At 34.2% G+C, this 20,106-nt stretch overlaps 3 protein-coding genes and 1 long non-coding RNA gene across 4 annotated transcripts; 2 read left to right on the top strand and 2 right to left on the bottom strand.

Moving 5' to 3' along the window:
- The first annotated feature begins 2,401 nt into the window (after nt 1–2,401).
- Nucleotides 2,402–2,930, top strand: LOC125218528. Its single transcript, XR_007175970.1, has 2 exons — nt 2,402–2,520; nt 2,629–2,930. It is a non-coding gene; the product is annotated as an uncharacterized LOC125218528 (long non-coding RNA).
- A 1,648-nt stretch (nt 2,931–4,578) lies between these two features.
- On the top strand, nt 4,579–5,206 carry LOC125218013 (probable E3 ubiquitin-protein ligase XERICO). The gene has a single exon (XM_048119604.1). It carries the CDS (start codon nt 4,583–4,585, stop codon nt 5,093–5,095), a length of 513 nt encoding a protein of 170 aa, XP_047975561.1. The 5' UTR covers nt 4,579–4,582; the 3' UTR covers nt 5,096–5,206.
- Nucleotides 5,207–6,779: 1,573 nt separating this feature from the next.
- LOC125185357 (NDR1/HIN1-like protein 26) lies at nt 6,780–7,754 on the bottom strand. Its single transcript, XM_048081881.1, has one exon. It carries the CDS (start codon nt 7,692–7,694, stop codon nt 7,074–7,076), a length of 621 nt encoding a protein of 206 aa, XP_047937838.1. The 5' UTR covers nt 7,695–7,754; the 3' UTR covers nt 6,780–7,073.
- A 2,687-nt stretch (nt 7,755–10,441) lies between these two features.
- Nucleotides 10,442–14,138, bottom strand: LOC125219017 (two-component response regulator-like APRR5). Its single transcript, XM_048120856.1, has 8 exons — nt 13,799–14,138; nt 12,867–13,028; nt 12,651–12,781; nt 12,397–12,555; nt 12,119–12,281; nt 11,749–12,040; nt 10,947–11,625; nt 10,442–10,838 (listed from the first exon to the last, which is right to left on the bottom strand). The coding sequence occupies exons 1-8, from the start codon at nt 14,037–14,039 to the stop codon at nt 10,731–10,733; spliced, it is 1,935 nt and encodes a 644-aa protein (XP_047976813.1). The 5' UTR covers nt 14,040–14,138; the 3' UTR covers nt 10,442–10,730.
- Between the last annotated feature and the right edge of the window lie 5,968 nt (nt 14,139–20,106).

Genomic DNA, 20,106 nt, shown 5'->3' with positions numbered 1-20,106 from the left:
TCTAACAAACTTCTATCTTCTTCCTCACTAAGGAACTAAATAAGAACAACGAAAGCAGATCTAGAACAAAACACAAGCGTAAAACATGAAATCAGACAAAACGAACATAGATCCATATGAAAATTATGTAAATAAGAACATATCTAAGCTACCTAACCTATTCTCATGCAAGTTGGCGGTCCGAAATGTAAATCTACTTATGCGAAAGCATAAACAACGCTGAACTAAAGCAAATAAAAGCAATCAAAGCAGAAAACACCAGATCTGAAACAACTTGAACTAAAAACTACATTTCATAAAAGGATCTTCGGTAAAAGGCAACAAAACAGAATTCCAGCACAAAATGTAAAGATCGAGCATCAACGGAAAGGAAACTAGAGTAGTAGCTGAAAATAAACATGGAAAACAACTAATCTATGAACGCGATAAATTAAAAACAGAATTGGAATTGTTTTAACCCGTCGGAGTGCTACAAAAGCTCGAACTAAGAAGACTTCTACGCAGATCCGAGTCCCTCCTTCCTTGTCGAGGAAGAAGAGATGAACTCTGTCGCCCTGCTGCAGCTAGCTGACTCCTCACTCCATGCTAAGAAACTAAGTGAATTTTGAGGTGACTGGAAATGATGATCGATCATACTCCAAATTTCTGTGCACTCTCTCCATATTTATAGGACGATGTTGGACCCGAATCCTTAGGGCAAGCCCATTCTATCTTTGACAATTATGCCCCTCTAAGATTGCATCTGCTTTTTCTCTCTCATGTGACTCATCAATTCAGGTGATAGACTCCACTGGATCAATTTGTCGGCACAACTGATCAATTTAGCTCCGTTTCTGGTCATTTTCACTTCTTTTCCGAGTTGATCAAGTTATTCCTGCGCTCGCCGTTTTCTACGATTTTAGCCCCTGCACACTCAAATTCACCATTCTTTTCGCACATTATCACATTGTTAGTGTAACAAACCCTACAAAACCATGCTTATAACGAGCCCTATCACTCCTAAAGTGAGACGTAGGGAGTATATGTTTATGATGATAAAACTTCACCAAAACACGTTCTTTTAATTCATTATAGGATTAATATTTAGATATTGAGTTTGAAATGCCGGAATCTAAGGCTGGTTAACTCAGTTTGATTGAATCGTACAACTGACAAATGTATTAATTTTTTAAAATTAAATACTACATCAGTTCTATAACAAGAGTCACATTTTGCCACTATCTTCTTCCTAAAAAATACACAAAGTTGTAAATGACACGGGTTTTAATACGTAATTGGTAAGGTAAGAGAAAGGACGAGAAAGTGTGGTGGAAGTAGTGTTAGTGGATTGTGGCGTCCACATTTAGAATGATATGTAGAGTTAGTATTTGTTTAAAACATTCTAATTTTAGAATTAGCCTAATTTTGGTGGACGGCCCAAAATGGTAAAACTTGTTTGTTTTTTGTGGACGGATGTTGTATTTCAGTTCCTCTCACAATAAGAATCACATTTCACTTTTACATAAATGGTAAGTAGACCCCACATTCCATCAACTTATTCTACTCACATTTTATTATATAATAAGTAAGACATATAATCCACTAACTTATTCAACTAACTTTTCTTTACATTTAAAACTCGTGCACATATCAAATGTGACTCATAAGTAGTACTCCCTCCTAATCCGTTCCATAATAGTGGAAGTACTTCTTTTTGGCACGGAGATTAAGAAAAATTGTGTTAAGTGGATTAAGTAAAAAAAAGAATAAAGTAGGAAATGAAAAATGTAGAGAGATGAAGAAAGAAAAAAGTAAAAGAGAATAAAGTAAGTGAGAAGAAATATGTTGACTTTTACTAAAAAGAGAAATGACTCCACTACTGTGGAACTAGGGAATAGTAATTTAGAATGAATCTCTGTTTGAATAGATTTTTGTAGTATATTAATTTTATGTATCGATTCCCGATGACTACACTATAATATGGAGTTGAGATTACTTAATGTGATTGTTAAGTAATCCCACACTGGAAAAAGTGTCTAATTAATCTTTTAATAATGAAGTGCATAAGTGATGGGCTATAAGTCACATGTGCGTGGCTGCCGCCCACCTTGTCGGGGCCTTGGCCTTGGACTAAGCAATTGGTCTTTTGGTGATCTTTAGATTGTTCCTCAGCTTGGAGCTTGGGCATTATTCGAGCCCAACTCAATTCTTTGGGACCACGGAAGTGTACCAAATTATATTGAACACGTAGCCCATGTAACATGACAAATATGCATGTGTGGCTTGACACGTAGCTTTCCAGGTTCATGCGTTCAAATTGACAAAGTCGTCGTCCAGGTACTGTCCCTCGACAAAAATTGACGTGAGATGTGTCTAGATACATCTTGTCGAGGTTCATGCTCTGAACACAGCCAACACATATCTATGAAAGACACATGTAACATCTGTAACTCTCGACTATTATACCCCAAATTGATGACAAATTTCAATCTACATTGACTCTTGCATGCTCTACTGTAATGGATTGCGCCTTTAAATGAGGTAACTACTTCATTCCTTTGAATACCACATTCTCTACGTATTTAGCACACAATTTTTTTGTCTCTCTATGCATTCTTCCTATCAAAGCCCTCTCTTCGTCTTCTCTAGTTCGTTGGAGTTTGTTTGTCAACGGTGCTGCGACTATGGAGATGTATCCATTATATCTTTGGAGATGACTAGCCTAAATCGAGAGAACTATCGGGACATTTCTCGTCTTGTGAAAAGAGGACTCATCAACTCAACTATATTTTACGGATTTATATTTATAATTTTTGTAGTATTATTTCCAGTTATTTTTGTGTGATGTACTCCTCTTCGATTCTACTTTTTTATTATATTAAGTTCGACAAGTGTTGTTATTTTTTAGTATTCATTTTATAACAGGAAACTATATATTCTTACTTAAGGTTTTTTTTTTTTTTTTTTGGCAAATTCGGTGTTACATATCTGAAAAACAAGTCATATGTCGTTTTATGTGGCAAATTATGTACTCCTACATATACAACTATTTTATCATGTGAACTTGTTGGCTTTCTATGTTGAATATCTCTCTTTGCATTCGTTCTTATGTCAATAAAGTTGTGGTACCTAATTTATATTGTATATACGAATAGTAAAAAAGTTTATATTTTGGACTGTTATTTAGATTTTTTTTGACATCTTTTGATTCACACAACCAACCTTTCCACAAATCTTTGTGTTAGAATAATATGACAACCTGATAAGTAAGTTGATCAAAACAAAATTGAACATTGACTTTCACACTGAAGCCAGAAATCAGGACAATTTACCAGCTCCAACTTTCATGTATATTTGACTCTTGAAACTATAATATATCGTCAAACGAATAAATGAGGTAAGTTATGACTTTTGTTTAATTTATTTGTTAAGTTTTGATTGTTTTAATTTATTCAATGCCGTTTCTTTAAAAAATTAATGCAACTCCGTACTTCTTAATTATTTTTCTTTGACAATTTCCCAATTTAATAAACCTAATTTTTTTACTCCCAATTTACGAAATCAAGTAAACTGTTTATCTTATAAAAAAGGAGAAATTATAAATTTATTTTTTGCACTAAAAGGCATCGAATCACTAAGTTTCCAAGATATAAATATCTAGTTCATGTTTTGGTTTGCTTGCTATATAATTAAATTGCATTTGGAGACTTTTTGTGAGCCTCTAATTTACGAAAAAACTTTTAAATGAGAGCAAAGGGGCATTGTGCTACTCACTTAATAATATGTACCAACTACCATAAAGTCTTTCAAAAAATCGAGTACTAATAAATTTTGGGTTTAAAATGCCAGAAAGATAAGGTTAATTAATATCAATAGAAAAAGCTTATTAAGGTGTCTGACTTAGTTAAATATGTGGCAACTTGAATTTTTGTTAATATGTTAGTAACAAGATGGTAAGTTTTATATGTTGACTCTATGATGGTTTTCCCATTTCAACATATTATATGTTAATTTATAGTACAACATTAAAATATCCAAACGCAACAAGAATATCACGATAAGTTTTCCTAATTTATGTTGAAAACCTCATTTTTGTCCCACATCAACTTTATAAGATCATGTTTAATTTCATCTATATATCTCCTTCAAGAGGATGAGTGACTCATTTTTATAATTTACAATATTTGTTGTACAGCCGTACTCCCGGAACCACATATTTTTTGATAAATTAACCAAGTATACTACTACTAGTATATCCACGACTTCATATGGTTTAGTTTGGCTTATCTTTTAATTACTCTTGTTCTTCAAATTCTTAACATAACGTGTAATTAGACTAATCTCAGTATTGTCAATCACTATCATATCCAACGCAAAAAAAACACCAAAGTCATTAAATAGAAATATAGAATAAATCGAGGATGCATTTGCTCTAGGTTAGATAGTGTAGGCCATTTACTTCAGAATTATGTACTCCAAGTTGTACTTATCAATCTCCTTAAATAAAATGGATCTTATACAACTCACAAATATATATATTTCTACATCTCTCTCTCCAAAATCAAAATTTTCATCTTGTCCCTCAACATCAGTATTTCTTGAAATGGGATTTTCTTCCTACATTATTACACTACCAAATCACCAACCCTTCACAAAATTCATCTTCTCAAATATCATGAGCCAATTTCTCTCAAATATGCGCCCCAGAAGCAACGTTGAAGACTATGATGAGTTCCGCCCATCCCCTTCATCCGTGCAACTTCCGGATTACTTGACAACTAAGTCCTTTGACAAAGGTCGTCTCCCCACAGTCGAACATGCAACCTTTAGATCACACAACAAGGACGGCGAAGAAGAAGAGGGCGATGATTGTGCAGTTTGTTTGAGCAGAATAGAGGCATGGCATATTGTGAGAGAGCTTGACAACTGCGAGCATGCTTTCCATGTCGGGTGCCTAGACTCTTGGATTGATCGCGGTGGAGAAACATGCCCGGTGTGTCGAGCTCAGCTGGTCTCCGGCGATAGGGAAGAGGTGGGGCATGGGAAAGATCCATGGAGATCACAAAGAATGGTCTACTTGTTTGGAGAGGATTGCTTGATGGAGGAGCTTCAGTGAGAGATATGTTACAAACTTTTCATGCTAGATAATGTAGTTTATGTTTATGTAAAAGCTTTAATTAATTTTTCTTTGTAATTAAAGGTTAAGATCAAGAGTAATTGTTTGAAATGTTGCAAGTTCTTATACAGTTATATATATAGCTCTTGTATTGTTGATAACTTTAAATTGTTGATATAACATCAGAAAATATAAGAGATTATTGATAGTACTATGTTGTTATTAACGAGTTTGTTGTCTAATTGGACAATTAACGAAGAAATATACTATCATTAATGCAGAAAGCAATTATGTCAAACGGATCTAAGAATATTGCGAAAGGCAATGGCAAAAATTATAAAAATAAAAACTTGAAAGCAAGAGTTGGTATCACGAAATTCAATCTTTTGTAATTTATCATCCCGGCGGCTACCGACGCATCTACGAATTACTGGCAAATAATTATGAATATTGATTTCAATTTTACTGTTTACTGTATTTTTTACAAACCATACAATAGTTGCAAATATACCAATAATTAATACTCTTTGTTCCATTAAAATAGTCACTTTTTGGCATTTTGATTTGTCCTATAATGAGAGTCTCTTTTCACTAAGTACTATAAATAGAAGTAGGCCTTTCCATCATTTTTTTACATTTGTTTTTACATTTCTTAAATTCATATTGAGTCAACTATGGACTTCTATTGGTATTGGGTGACGGAGAGAGTATTAAGACATCCAATACTAATATTATTCATGTCAACCCAGTGTGGCTGATTTAAGGGAATGGGGGGCAGCTGACTTATTGGATCCTCCGATGAACATAGTTTTTGGTTCCGGGGGATTCTTTAAGTTGACTTTTTTTAATTCATAAGTTACTTTGCCAAATATAATCGATTTTATAACGCAATTAGATAGGTTGCATATCATATAAAATGATATTTTGAGCATATTCCATCGAATCAAAGACGTACTACGTTTTATGCAATTTTTCTTTTTTAGACGAGGGCTTATAACTCCTGTCACTCCACCAATTGGATTCAACCTCAAATCTTTAGTCAATTACTCTTACTCAAAAGTTCGATTATCACATGAGCAATAAGCTATCAAAAGTGTAGACATAAGAGAATTTTGGAAATCCTAATAGACTTCTGCTCAATTTAATTATAATCTTTAAGCAATAGTATTAATCAGTGACATCAATATTCATCTAATAGTAGTAATTTTAGATACATACTGTATATATTACACTTGAGTGCTATAGCCTATATGTACAATGAAATGTATAATCTTTCATTTACACATCAACCATCACTTAGCACTTCCATTAACATGATGTAAGAGAAAAAGTGATTGATGATAGATTACCCAATCAACGTGTTATGGAGTTTGTTTTTACTACTGCATTTATGTAGTAAAGTAAACAGAGTTGTACATTTAAAACTATTTCCCCTGCTCTAGCTATCTGACGTTGTGTTCGGGTGTGACGGAAATTTTGGAACTACTGCGTTGTTCATTTGTTTGTAGTCAGAAACTGCTTAGAAAATATTTTCACTTTTCATGGTCGACCCTCCTAATAATACAACCCCAATTTTACAGAAATGGTCTATACATAATTTCTCAATTAGTTAGTGTGTGAAATTGAGCCCATTTACTACTACACAATAAACCACTGAAGAGGGCAGGCAAGAGAGGGACACAAATTTCTCAATCAAGAAAGCAGCAAAAGTTTCCATTTCATAACTTTGAAAATCCCATCTACCACCAAATGGTAAACACCAAAAAGACACCAATCAATCCTACTTGTTCTTTCTTCCATAACATACAAAACCAAAGAAAAATTAGATACTAATCTTCCCATTTTTATTATTACTATTAAGTAGGAGTATATCTGTAATTAATCAATAATAGAAAACTTTCAACACTAAATCCACCAAGAAACCATAAGCATCAAGAATCAATCCATCATCTCCCCAGTCTCACATTCCCATTGGCCATTACATTGAAGTAGAACACTGTGAGGTCTGCCTTGCACTCAATGGCGGCGAAGGTATAGTAGGCCCAAGCGGCATAATCACCACGCAGTTGACAATGAACCGATACCTCCCTGAGACATAAGTCCACACTTTCCACCTCAGCTGCCCCATCCCCTTGATGCTCAAGGCCAGCCTCCCTGCCCCCTGATCGCGCTGCACCTCGTACGCAAAGGATGGGGACACCGGGAGCTGGATTCCGACCAGCGACACGCTGAGGAGGTTGGTCTCATGGAGGTCTTGGTAGAAGCGGGGGACTGAGGTCTCTGGGGTGATCTTCTGGCCTTTGTAGGAGGCATAGAGAAGGAAGTCGTCGTAATAGATCCCCACTTTCGTGTTGGGATTGTGGGATTGGAGGGTGATTTGGATGGAGGAGTTGAGGAGGGATGGGCCGAGGGAGAGGTTGAGCTGGTTGATGCCGGCTTCTTTCAGGGAGAAGTGAGGCTTTGAGGGGTGGAGGATGAGCCATATTATGAAGATCACAGATAGTAGAGAGAGGACTATTGTGGTGAGGTATAGGTAGAGCTTCTTGCTTTTTTTCTTGCTGGCGCAGTCTTTGGGGTGTTTTTCACTGATTAAAGTCATAATTTGCACAGAGAGAAAGAGAGAGCTTTTGGAGATTTCTATGGTGAGGAAAGAAAGAATGTGGTTAATAAAGGGCTTTTTTTCTTGGCAACCACTCTAAGTTCAAGATTTTGGAGGTAAGTGTAACTGTTTGCAACTTTGCTTTCTTACTTTTCTTTTTTCTAATAAAATTATTTGTAATTTGATGATAGTTTGATATTTCTAGTCATGGACTAGATTTAATGAGATTGGTGTAATTAGTTGATTTTTAATTAAGTTAGTTACTTTTGTTTGTTATCTGCACATAATTAGTGGAATAGAGTCCCAAGCTACATGCAACATATCATGATAATGAATCATGAATATGCAGCCTCACTTTAAAATGTATATTTCTTGAAAAATTATTTTCATGGGTTTAAGATTCCGATTAAGTTGCTTTAAGAATTATTGTCAAAAAAAAGTTACTTTTTCCAAGTGGTTGTAGCCATAAACCCAATAGCAAATAGCCTTTTTCAGTGCATAATTATGGTTTAAGTGAGAATGCTTGCAACTGTCAAAAGTCATGCATATATATATCACTCTTGTAAAACATGTCTGATTTTTTACGATTGAAATTCAAAAATTAGTGTAAAGTGAAAGCAAGACAATGGGGAATCTTGAAAAAAATTGAACTATTATACGACCAAATTTAGTTGCTTTTGGGTTAAGGAAAAATGTTATCTAGGGTTTAGGTGAACATTACTTGACGACTCATCACTCTTCTTATCGTGCAGTGTTGAAAATACTGTCACTTTTGGAATTTTGTGCTTGGGATGTTTATATGTGCACTTAGTATGTGTGCACTTGGTGATTGAATTTGATTGGTATAGAAAAGTTGTTAAAGATTTTTTTTAGTACTAGTAAAGAAGTTTTAAAATTAAAGTTTTGTGAAATATGCATGATATAGATAAATATCATGTATCTTATTTGATTAACATTTAGTGTTATTCGCGATCGTTCTTTCTTTGTACATGTTATAAGTATCATTTATTTTATTGTAATACCTAAAAAATTATTACCAATATCATTAATTCTACAAATTACAAAATAAAGCTCGATTTTTTTTATTTTTTTATAACATCAAATTAATATTAAAATAACATATACAACTTTGATCTTCATGTAATTTGTATAGTAATAATATCAATACTGTTCGTAGTATCAAATTCATACTAATATTGACTAAATAAATAATGCTAAACATTGTTTATGAATGATTCTTACATAAGTTATGCATTATAAATTTTCTAGAAAAATATATAGAATCTTTTAGTTTATGACAAATACTATCACATTATATGTAATTAAATACGTACTTTATAAGAAATGCAAGTTTGATTGCAGTGAAGGTCCATGAGAGCATCTGCAATGGAGGCTAGCGGACAGGTTAGCCGATTCGCGATCGGCTAGCCTATCCGCTAGCCTCCATTGCGACCGGCGAGAGTTGTTTCGGCGAGCCGATCGGCGTGAACTCGCCAATCGCCAGGCGCTAGCCGGTCGGCTAGCCGCCATTGCAGGCGACATTTCAGTGAGAAACCGGCGAGCCACCTTTTTTAAAAAATTTAAATAAAATGGTTGCATTTTCCCATATCTGTGTCGTAAATTTAATTCTGTATTTGCGTGATTGTAATTTATAATATGAATTTATTATTTTGTTTATTGTGTCAGTTTCTAGTCCACTATTGTACAGATTCCAGTTCTGATGATGTGGCCGACAGTTTCTAGTCCTGATAATGTGGCAGGAGGAGTTTTTGGCTAGACTATTGCTGGGCTATTCTTATTGTGAATGCTCTGACTACATTTTAATAGGAATACTCCTTAGGTCGACTTGGAAATTACGGCAAAATCTTGATATTAATGACCATATTTTTGAGTTGGAGAAAGTTGTAATTGTCTTGCACCCCATTCATGAGTAGCATCTCGATTTAACTTTTCATGAATTTTGTCCATTTTTACTTTGGCCGAGTCCCAGTCACCCACCATAGTTGTTTCAATGCTTTTCCTTTCTCATTGTAAGCATTTTATATATATATATATATATATATATATATATATATATATATAATGATACACCAAAACTCATTTTTGGTGTAGAAAACTTCTTCAATCATACTGCAAATCCAAACATATTTTTGCATTTTCTACAAAACAACACAACATATGGAGCTGTTGCAAAATTTTTGAAGACATATACTCCTTTTATTCCTTTCCTGTAAATGGATGGAGATGTCCTTAACTCACACTCAATTGCTACCACCTAAATATATTCACACACGAGCAACCTCTTTAGATTATAAACCAAGTATTCTTGAAAGAATATCCTAAATCTTGGGTTTAATTAATGACTAAGGTTTTAGTTTACCATAATGCTTTGCTTCGTATTAGGTAGATAGAATTTCTGCAGTTGTTATTCAAGAGAAAAAAAGGAAAAAATGTGGACTTTGGAAGCTGGCACTTGGCACCATTGACAATGACTGTGAATTAATGAAGTGAGATTAATATCACTACACAATTGCGTGGGTTCCCATTGCCTCCAAATGATTGTATTTTTGTGTTTAACTTTTGCTTGCTATCTGAATGTAAACAATCTACAACTGTTGACCTCTACCATATACTTACGTGTTGATTTTGTGAGGGTGGAAAGTGTTCCAAAAAGTATGAAGAAACAATATAGGCTGACTAGATAATACTAATACTATTTCATTCAGCTCCACTTCAAAACAATAAAATGATGATAAAATCAAATTTGATAAACCTTGATTTGCTTATACTACAGATATGAACCTACACAACTTAGTTAATGTATAGATGCCTCAAAATGCCCAAAGATGAGGCAAAAAAACAAAGAGAAAAACATGTGCAAACAGTTGTCTTCACTATTAGTTGGTCCACCTAACTAGCTTGTACATCAGCACTCTAATACATACATCAAGGTAAAGAATTAAGAGATGCCAAATTTTCTAACTCATCACACTACTTGTTATTGCCAAAACTTGTTCAATCTTGCTCCTGTTGTAGCTAACCAGCCGACGAGCTTCCAGGTTGATCTGTTGGCAGTTGTCGGACAAACTGTCCTTTTACACGAGGACGCTGCTCAGCCAGCTTCTTTCTGCTTTCATACCGCACCTGTTTCAAAATCGAATGTTGATTATGAGAAAAATAAGGTTGTAGCAACAAATTGTGTCATAGTTTTCAAGACTTGGGAATAGATGCTGTTTTGGGAGATCAATGTACCTTCTTCTCAAAGCATCTGTCTTTCCTCTTCTGGCGGAATTTTGTAAGGGCGGCCTCTCTTTGCATGGCTCGGTGAGAGTGTCCATCGTGAACATGAAAGCTCTCTTCATGACCGTTGATCGTGCCATTACATCCAGAAACTTGACTGTGATGTTGGCTCATATTTCCATTGCATAAACTGCTATTAGCACTCTGATTTGTTCCATGTGATACAAGGCCCTGATCCTCCAACTCTTCCACTCTGTTACCCTGTTTGTTTTCTGTCTGATCCACAGAGTTGCTGTTTCTCTGGTCTGCAGGGCTGTGTAGTTGCTGAGAAGTCGAGGGCTGATGCTCCGACTGAAAGAGAGTATTCGACTGTGGGAAGGGTTCTGAGTGGTGAGTTGCGCCTTGACTAGGCAGTGATGGAGACCCTGACGAGGGCATCACAGAACCATAAGTGCTACTCACATTCCCCAACCCTACGCCTCTAACAGGAATCGGGTGAGATATGTCCCGATTTTGAGAGTATGAGAATGTGAACTCAGGCCATCCTGTTTGGACAGAAGGCTTAGAAGGTGAGGTCAGTGTTTGGCTACGAGCATCAGGACTACAATTAGCTGGTTTCTCCGAGCTCATCCCAATGTCATTGTATTGATTGTAAGTGCTGGGACTGAGCTGCAACGGCTTGTTTATGTATCTGCCAAAGAGTTGTTTCTTCATCAGTTTATGAAGTTTCGACGAATGACATATTAAAGAGAATCACTATTATTTTCAAGAAAACGATAATGAATATAGGAGAAAAGGGTGCATGTTAACTGACCTAGAAAATGCAGAAGCATCAGAGTGGTTTAACCTATGCCTGTCATCATTTACTTGACTCACAGGATGAGATCTTCTCAAAGACAGATCCAACATAGGCAAAATGTCTAACTTGTTTGCACTAGAAACCGAAGCAGCAGTCGCAAGAGTCCCTTTGAGGTGATTATCAAAAGTTCCAATCAAATCAATGGCCTCTCTTAAAAAAATTTCAGTCTGTTCCTGATTATGATCACAACTCTTGTCTTCTCGTGTCACTGTGCGATCAGCATCCGATTTGGCCGCCACTTGCAATCCTATAACCAAATCGGTTGGTAAAAGCCCATGGAGGTGAATTCATACAAGGAAGAGTGGTAAATCTAACAGAACATTACCTTCGGTCTCACTATCACGAGCCCATTTTTTACGATTTTGTTGATGGCATTCTCCCTGTCTGGGAGTACTAACGCCATCTGAAAGGCACTTAGGGCTTTCACGTTTCGAGGGCTTGCCTTCGTCTTCTTCTTCAGTTTCTGATTCTGGTTTTGTGCACGAACTCTGCAGTTCAATAGGCGGTTCTATGAGTCTCGTGTTATTTGAAATCATCCATTGTTAGATGATCCAAATTTTAACTAATGATGGACAGGATAAAGTGTAGAGAAACCAAAGACACCTGAGCATCGTTTCCTTTCTCGGTGCCCTCTTTGTTTCTCTGGATACATGACATGTAACCACTAGAACGGTTGCTTGTAGCATTGTTCTCAGCAGTGGCTTCATCCTTCTCTTGAGCTACACTCTCATCAGGAGGTCCCGGTCCAGCAGCAGTGCTCGACTGACATAATACAGCAGAAAAATGATTAGTTTTCAGTACTTGATAGAAAATGAACAATTTCTTGGAGAAAAAAACATGGGACTGAATCAACTTACAGCTTGTTTCCTCCAGACATGCTGCCACAAGTTCCTGAGCTCGTTTTTCCTGACGGGCTTAACAAGAAAGTCGGTCGCACCTCTCAACATGCATTTGTAAACTGTACTAACTGAGTCTTGTGAAGACATCACTGCCCAATACCAATAAAATGATGTAAGAACACATGATGCAATTGCAGGGAATATCGAAAGGTTTTCCAAGTAGAACGTACTCACTTATTACTGGAATGTTTTTGCAGACGTCGTGCTCCATGATTAAAGTGAGAAGGGCGAATCCAGAGATTGATGGCAATTCGACTTCAGTCAGAATGAGGTCTATGTTATGGGGTCTTGCTTTCAGAACCTCCCAAGCTTTTAACCCATCACCAACTGCGGCAACTGTTTCACAAAAAAACAGAGTTTAGTTTGCAAACAATAACAATCCAAAACTGCTTCTAACCATTGATGCCATTATGAGTAATACTATCCGACAAATTTAGGCCAGACACAGAGAGCCAAAGAAATACTAGGAACTCAAGAAATTCAGGAAATTAATAGATGTGGAAATTCTAGATAATAAAAATTGACAACAATAGATGTATCAAACTGTCAATGATTGATGAGAGAAAATTTTTTTCATAACTCCAGTTAAATGACAATGTTTGAAGAAACTAGGAATTTTACAAAATTTGCAATATTAACGACCCAACCTTTTTTTTTTTTTTTTTGCAAATCAAGTTCCAGAGATTTTCCAAGTGATTTGAACTACAAAAATTGAAAAGTGGTTAAGAAACAATTAGAGTCTCAATTAAGGTCCTCCTTTTATAGTAGGTAAACCTGAAATCTTCTGAATATCACAATTCTAGCAAACTAAAACATAAATAACTCAAAAGATTTACACAAAATTTCAGGATCGATACACTGAAACCATCTAGTGAGAATTTTCTTCAAGACATTTTCACGCACACAAAACAATTAAAACCCAAAATTCACTGCGTAATCACGAATTTAAAGATTAACAGCCACAAGATTCAATCTTGGACAGAAAAATAATGGAATAAATCCCATCACAGCCATAAACAGTCACATTCCTCAAACCCCAGAAATCAAAATTCCAACTTTTTTAGTCTGTAAAAATAACTTTGCGAGAATCCGAAGTGAAAACCAACCTCTGTAACTGCATTTCCTGAGAAGTGCAGAAATAATCTGCCTTGTGGAATCATCAGCCTCTACCAAGAGAACCCTGACCACCATTTTGGGGAGGAACCTCTCCCATCTCACAGTCTCAGCTGCAGCATTCTTATTATTAATTCTGCCTTTTTCACCGACTCTCTCCATCTCCGTTTCGACCCCTGTTTCTCGAACTTGCAATTCCATTTCATTTTCACCGCTCATCACAACTTCTCCCATTTCCCCTTTCTTTCCAGACTTCAATCTTCTGAATTGAAGGGATTAACTGTTCAACTTGGAATATCCGAAATTTGTTTACGACTCGTTTACTATAATGCTTTTGTATAAATTCATTTTTAACTCAAAATATCTAGAATTGGACACCCAATTCTTGAATTTTGATCCTGTGGATGTGGATGTGGTGGCCTTCCTATTGGCTATTGAATCTGATGGCTCACATTTCTTCTACTTAGTATTCTTTTGCATGTATTCATTGGTTGGATCGTTTAGATATTTTTTTATGTTTATGGTTTATCCCATCATTCATGAAAATTATAATTAACACCATAAAGTTATTCTTTTAAGAATCAACTTTTTCACTGTTTGAACTTTGAATATGTAGTTTGATTTTGCTAATGTTTTTTATGCATAAATTACTGTGGTTACTGCTATAAAATACAAAAATTTCCATATATAAGTAGAACTTTCTTCGTGGACAAATATTTGGTTGGCTTGTGTGATTCTTCTCATTTGCATATTTACACTAATATGTTTCACTTAAATTTTTAAATGCAATTAATTGTAACTCGTCTATATTACATTAAAATTGTACTAAATCATTTTGAAAAGTATAGTGATATTAAAATCAAACTTTGTGATTCGAACTCGTGGGAGGTTTATAGAGTGATGAGTTGAAAGATGTGTAAATTTCTCATGTTACTAAACTTCAACAATTTCCAATTGGGGGTGCATTTATAGAATTATGATAACTTATGGGCAATTGAGTGAATGTTCATAGTTGCTAAGCAGTTTGGACATGTAAATAAAGAAAGTGACATAAAATATCTAGGGATATTTATACTATAATAATGAATGGCCGAAATTCGCCACGTCCTTCCCAATCAAAAAGTAAGGCGCCATTGGTTTTCAGTTTTCACCATTCTTTATTTTATTATTATTATTTTAATTTTATCAATCTCTAATTTAGTTGGTGGTGTGGGACCATTGGTCTAGGTTTATAACCATAATTCCAATTAGAATAAAATACCTTTAACAAGATATTTAGGCAAGGCGCACAAGTTGTCGCGTGGGCCCCTCCATGAGAAAGAAGATATTTTCAGTTTCATGGATACAAAATCGACACGTGGATTTGGGCTTTGATGTATCTATATTGTGGCTCTGGTTTGTCCAATGCTTATCCTCCACATCAAACTCTCTTCAAAGAAAAGAAAAAACTTCAAGCCTCTTATTGCTCTTTTCTTTTTCCTTTTTCTATGATTACTTTTTCTATAATTTGGGATTTAAAGCATGACTTGACAAATGGGAAGTTGGAAAACAGAAACAATGTTTAATTTGGTGGGTCGTATGCCACACATTAATAGTGGGATCAAGTTAGAATGGGGCACACATTTGATGCTCTTGACGTTTTTCTCAAGATTAACATAATACTACAATAATAACAATAAACCGCATCTTCTCAATATTAATAATAACAATAATATATGATGCAGAAAATTATCCATAAAAATTAGATAGTAAAAATAAATGTATATAAATTCTACATATATAAACAAATTCCATGAATATGAATTAAAATTTAGATATTGCTTTAGGAGTATTATATATCTAGTGTTTATGCACGTTTATTTATATTCATTGATTAATGTAAGTTTGGTGTAAAGTGCAACCAGCTTGTGAAATTTTGATTGTAAAGAACAAAATATCCTGAAAGATATTTATTTTCTTACGTGGATCAAATTTGAGTGCACAAATGAGAAAAGAAGATTAAGGTCCATATTTATTTTCCAACATAGTCGCCCCTCCGTCTCTCAAATTGATTTCTCTTTCTCCACCTCCCAACTTGTCCAATTATTCCATGATTTTTTTTCGTAGAAATATTGTGGTATTTCATCGTACGAATTGTTGATCTTTATGATGATTTATATTGGTACACCAAACTTCACGTTGCAAAAGAGATAAGAACATAATACACGTCACTAAAAACGAAAACGGATAAATTAGGACCATATATGATTTATAAATATATATGGTTTTTATTTATTTTAAATCAAAATTACACTTGCCATTGATTCTAGAATTTACATGGCACTATAAGTCTATAATAGTGGTAGGACTTGGCTCTGGTTCAACCTTCATGGTCTAAATATGACTACAATACTCCTTTTTGAACGGGTGACTATCGTAATCTGAATTATATCAATTGTATATACATATAATTTACTAGTAATATTTATTTAAAACACTGTATGAAATATATGAAATACGATATTTCGGTTTTTATCAACTCTAACCACAACCCAAGATCTGTTACAATTAGGGGTGGATCGATACGATATATCGTATCGAAAATGTTGTATCGTGTTTCGTATCGAAAACATCGATATGAAAGAATTTCATATCGTTACCGTATCGAAAGTTTCGATATATCGAAACTTTCGATATGAATAATATCAATATCGTTATCGTATCGATATTGCGATATATCGTAAGATCGATATGATATATCGAAATATCGTTATCGTATCGAATACCTATATATCGAAAAATATAATTTCAAAATTGAAAAATAACACAAAAATTAATAAAACTTCTACACAATAAAATAAATAGTATTCTTATTAGGGTTTCATATATATATTTTCTAAATATATGAATGAATTAAATGGATTTATATATATTTATAATTTTAAACTTCAATATGTATTGAATTTCAATATGTTTCGATATATTCGATATAAAACGATATATCGCGATATAAGGAAATTCATATCGTTATCGTATCGGAAACTTACGATACGATACCGTGTCGTATTGAAAATTACGATACACCAAAAATTTGATAATTTTTCGATATTTTTCAATACGATACAAGCGATATATCATTTTTTCGGTATTTTTTCCCAGCCCTAGTTACAATGGGTAAATGAGCAATTGGTTTGTATTGGTAATTAGCATCTGAACAAGTGCATTTGATAGTCTCAAAATCATTCTGCAGTGAGGGAGAAATCAATACAAAAAGAAAAACGTTAGCCTCAGAGGATTATAATATGAACGTCGCACACTTAAAACTTAAAAGTGTCTTCGTTTCAATATAGTTGAGACATTTTTTTTAGGAAAGAAAATTAAAAATTGAGGTGTTAAAAGTTAAAGATGAGAGAGTAAAATATGAGAGAGAAGAAGAGAGGGTAAAGTATGAGAGAAGATTAAGTTGTGGCAAATAAAAAAATGATTCAACTAACTTGGGACAATCCAAAAAGAAATATAACTCGACTATCTTGGAACGGATAGATAGAGTATTATTTAGATAGTACGTAGAAATAGCTCGACACCTATGCAGACAAAAATTATTTGATATTCAAAATTTGGGTCTATAATTCTTCATGTTTTTAGTTGATGTAGTAGTAACTCACTAACTCATGGATGGTCGCAAACACTATGTCAATGTCCCTTTTATGCTAACGAATTGCAATAAATTTATGATCCATAATGGATCGTTCAAATATCCACCTAGTGGCCTCTCTAAAATCACTTGTTTTATGGTGTGGTTGTTTGTAAATAACTTATTCGTTTGGATTAACACGAATGACTTAAATGGACACATATTTGAGTTTTTGAAAATAAGAATATTACAAAAAAAAAAAAGGGGCTGGTGTACCATTAAAAAATATCTACATGTGGCATGGAAGACAAGGCCTATCCAAAGTGGGCCTTATATCTTCGGCCCATTTCACCACACGCCAAAATGATATGTGCCCATGTTTCACTCAGTCGGTAGCCATCCGCGGCTAGACAAAATAAATATTCCGTACTACTACTGTACTACTCCCTCCGTCCCGGCTAAGATAACACATTCCTTAGCCGGCACGGGATTTTAGGAGTAATTGGTTAATGTGTTTAATTGGAGAGAGAAAAGGTGGGTGAAAGTATTAAAATAGAGAGAGAAAGAAAGGTGAATATTTTAATAGGGGTGGAAAAAAGTGGTTGTGTGTGTTAATTGGAGAGAGAAAGTTTCCAAAAAAGGAAATGTGTCATCTTGGTTGGGACAAACTAAAAAGAAAAACGTGTCATCTTAAGCGAGACGGAGGGAGTAGTAAAAATATAGATTCGGGCTAATTCATTGGATTCGAACAAAAATAAATAAAAATTAAACACAATATCTTATAGTTAAAATTTTTCTTGTGTAAAATAATTCTAAGTTTTAGATATTGTTTTCTACTCTCTCTGCTCTCTCATAGTTGAGACGAAATTTTTCGGCACATAGTTTAAAAAATGGAGTTGAATATGTTAAATAAATAGATAAAAAAAGTAAGAGAGAATAAAGTAGAAGCGAATAAAGTAGAGAGAATAAAATAAGAGAGGGTAAAGTAGAGCGGAAAAAGTATTACTATACATAGAAATGACTCAATTATGAGGGAACTTCCCGAAATAGAAAAACGACTCAACTATGGAGGAACGAAGGGAATACTTAGTTTTAGAATTAAATAAATTCTTTAAATTTTCATGGTTTTCAATAGGGCAATTTTCCTGTAAAGTCATGAACTTTTAAAATAGTTTGGTCTTTCCCGTGAACTTTAAATGTTGCATGAAAAGTCGTGAATATTACCGGGCTGTGTAAATATCCCACCCGACCCGACCCGATAGATTTTCGACACAAACTAATCCTGTGTGGCGCGCGGAGGCGTGACTTGGCAAAATTCAACTAATTCTGATTGTTTCTCTTCTATCTTTGCAATCTCTGGCCCAGAATTTATCACAGATATACAAGTAACACAAAAGAAAACATATGAATCGAATTAAGCATACAAATCGACATAAACATACAAATCGAATTCAACATAAAAGTAGTATTAATTCCACAATTCGAATTGAACCCTAAATTTGTCATTTGTCAAGTCATGCCTACGGCGCGCCATGTAGGTTAAGTTTGTGTCGAAAATCTATCAGTTCGGGTCGGATGGGAAATTTATATAGTCCGGTAAAGTTCATGACATTTCATGCAACATTTAAAGTTCACGAGAAAAAACAAACTATTTTAAAAGTTTCTGACTTTACCGACAATCTGCACTTTTCAATATTAATTAGAGATGAGCATTTCATCTTCAACACAAAGATAAAGCAAAATTAAAATAATCAATTGGAATTAAAGTGTGTGTTCATATAATTATTTTAACATTGGTTATAATCAATTTTTTTTATGAAAATTAAAAAGCATATCTTACAAAAGCATGATTAAAACACTAAATGTATTAAAAATTTTGATGGTCTAATTCTAAATTTTGTCTTGATTGACTTTCGTGGTAATAAGTCGACAGTAACAGATATTGGGGTGACGGAAAAACGGGTCAAGGTAGAACTTGAAGATTGAAGAGACTAATAAATTGCAGTGCATAATCCAAAAGTACAAAAAAACCTCTAAAATTTAGTACTCAGTCTGTCCCATAAAAATATGTGCATTTAAAATGACACGTGAATTAATACACAATTGATCAAGTAAAGAGATTAAGAGTAGTGTAGTTAAAGTAGTGTTAATGGTTATTGTGACTCACATCATTATTAGTATTTAATGATTTGGAGACAACTTTCCATAAAAGGAAATGTTCATATTTTTATGGGACAGACGAAAATGAAAAATGCACATATTTTTATGGGACAGATGAAGTATTATTTTAGTGAGTGAACTGCGCCATTTAGGAATGTTGCACCATAGACTCCCTAACAAAAAAATAACCCCAGGTAACCATAACGTTTTATATAATCACGAATGAGGTTGTTTTTAGATTAAAACACCCTCAGGTCTTGCAAGGGCATTTTTCACTCCATTATATTGCTGACACATGATTGCTGTCAAATTTCTATCAGCAACTTATTATGTAATTTCCTAATAAATTATGATACTTCATACATAGTTAAAGTTGTCATTATTTACCCTTCTAATTTTTTTATATAATATACTACTAAGATTTATCATATCTGCTTTAATTAATATGAAAATAATAAAATGAGACCATTTTTTCTTAATAAAACTCATTTTCTAGTATTTTTTTTTTTTCTATTTTCCCTAATTTTA

This window comes from Salvia hispanica, chromosome 4 (assembly GCF_023119035.1).
Source record: "Salvia hispanica cultivar TCC Black 2014 chromosome 4, UniMelb_Shisp_WGS_1.0, whole genome shotgun sequence".
In the NCBI taxonomy this organism is placed as follows: Eukaryota; Viridiplantae; Streptophyta; class Magnoliopsida; order Lamiales; family Lamiaceae; genus Salvia; species Salvia hispanica.
This window is presented reverse-complemented; position numbering and strand designations above follow the sequence as displayed.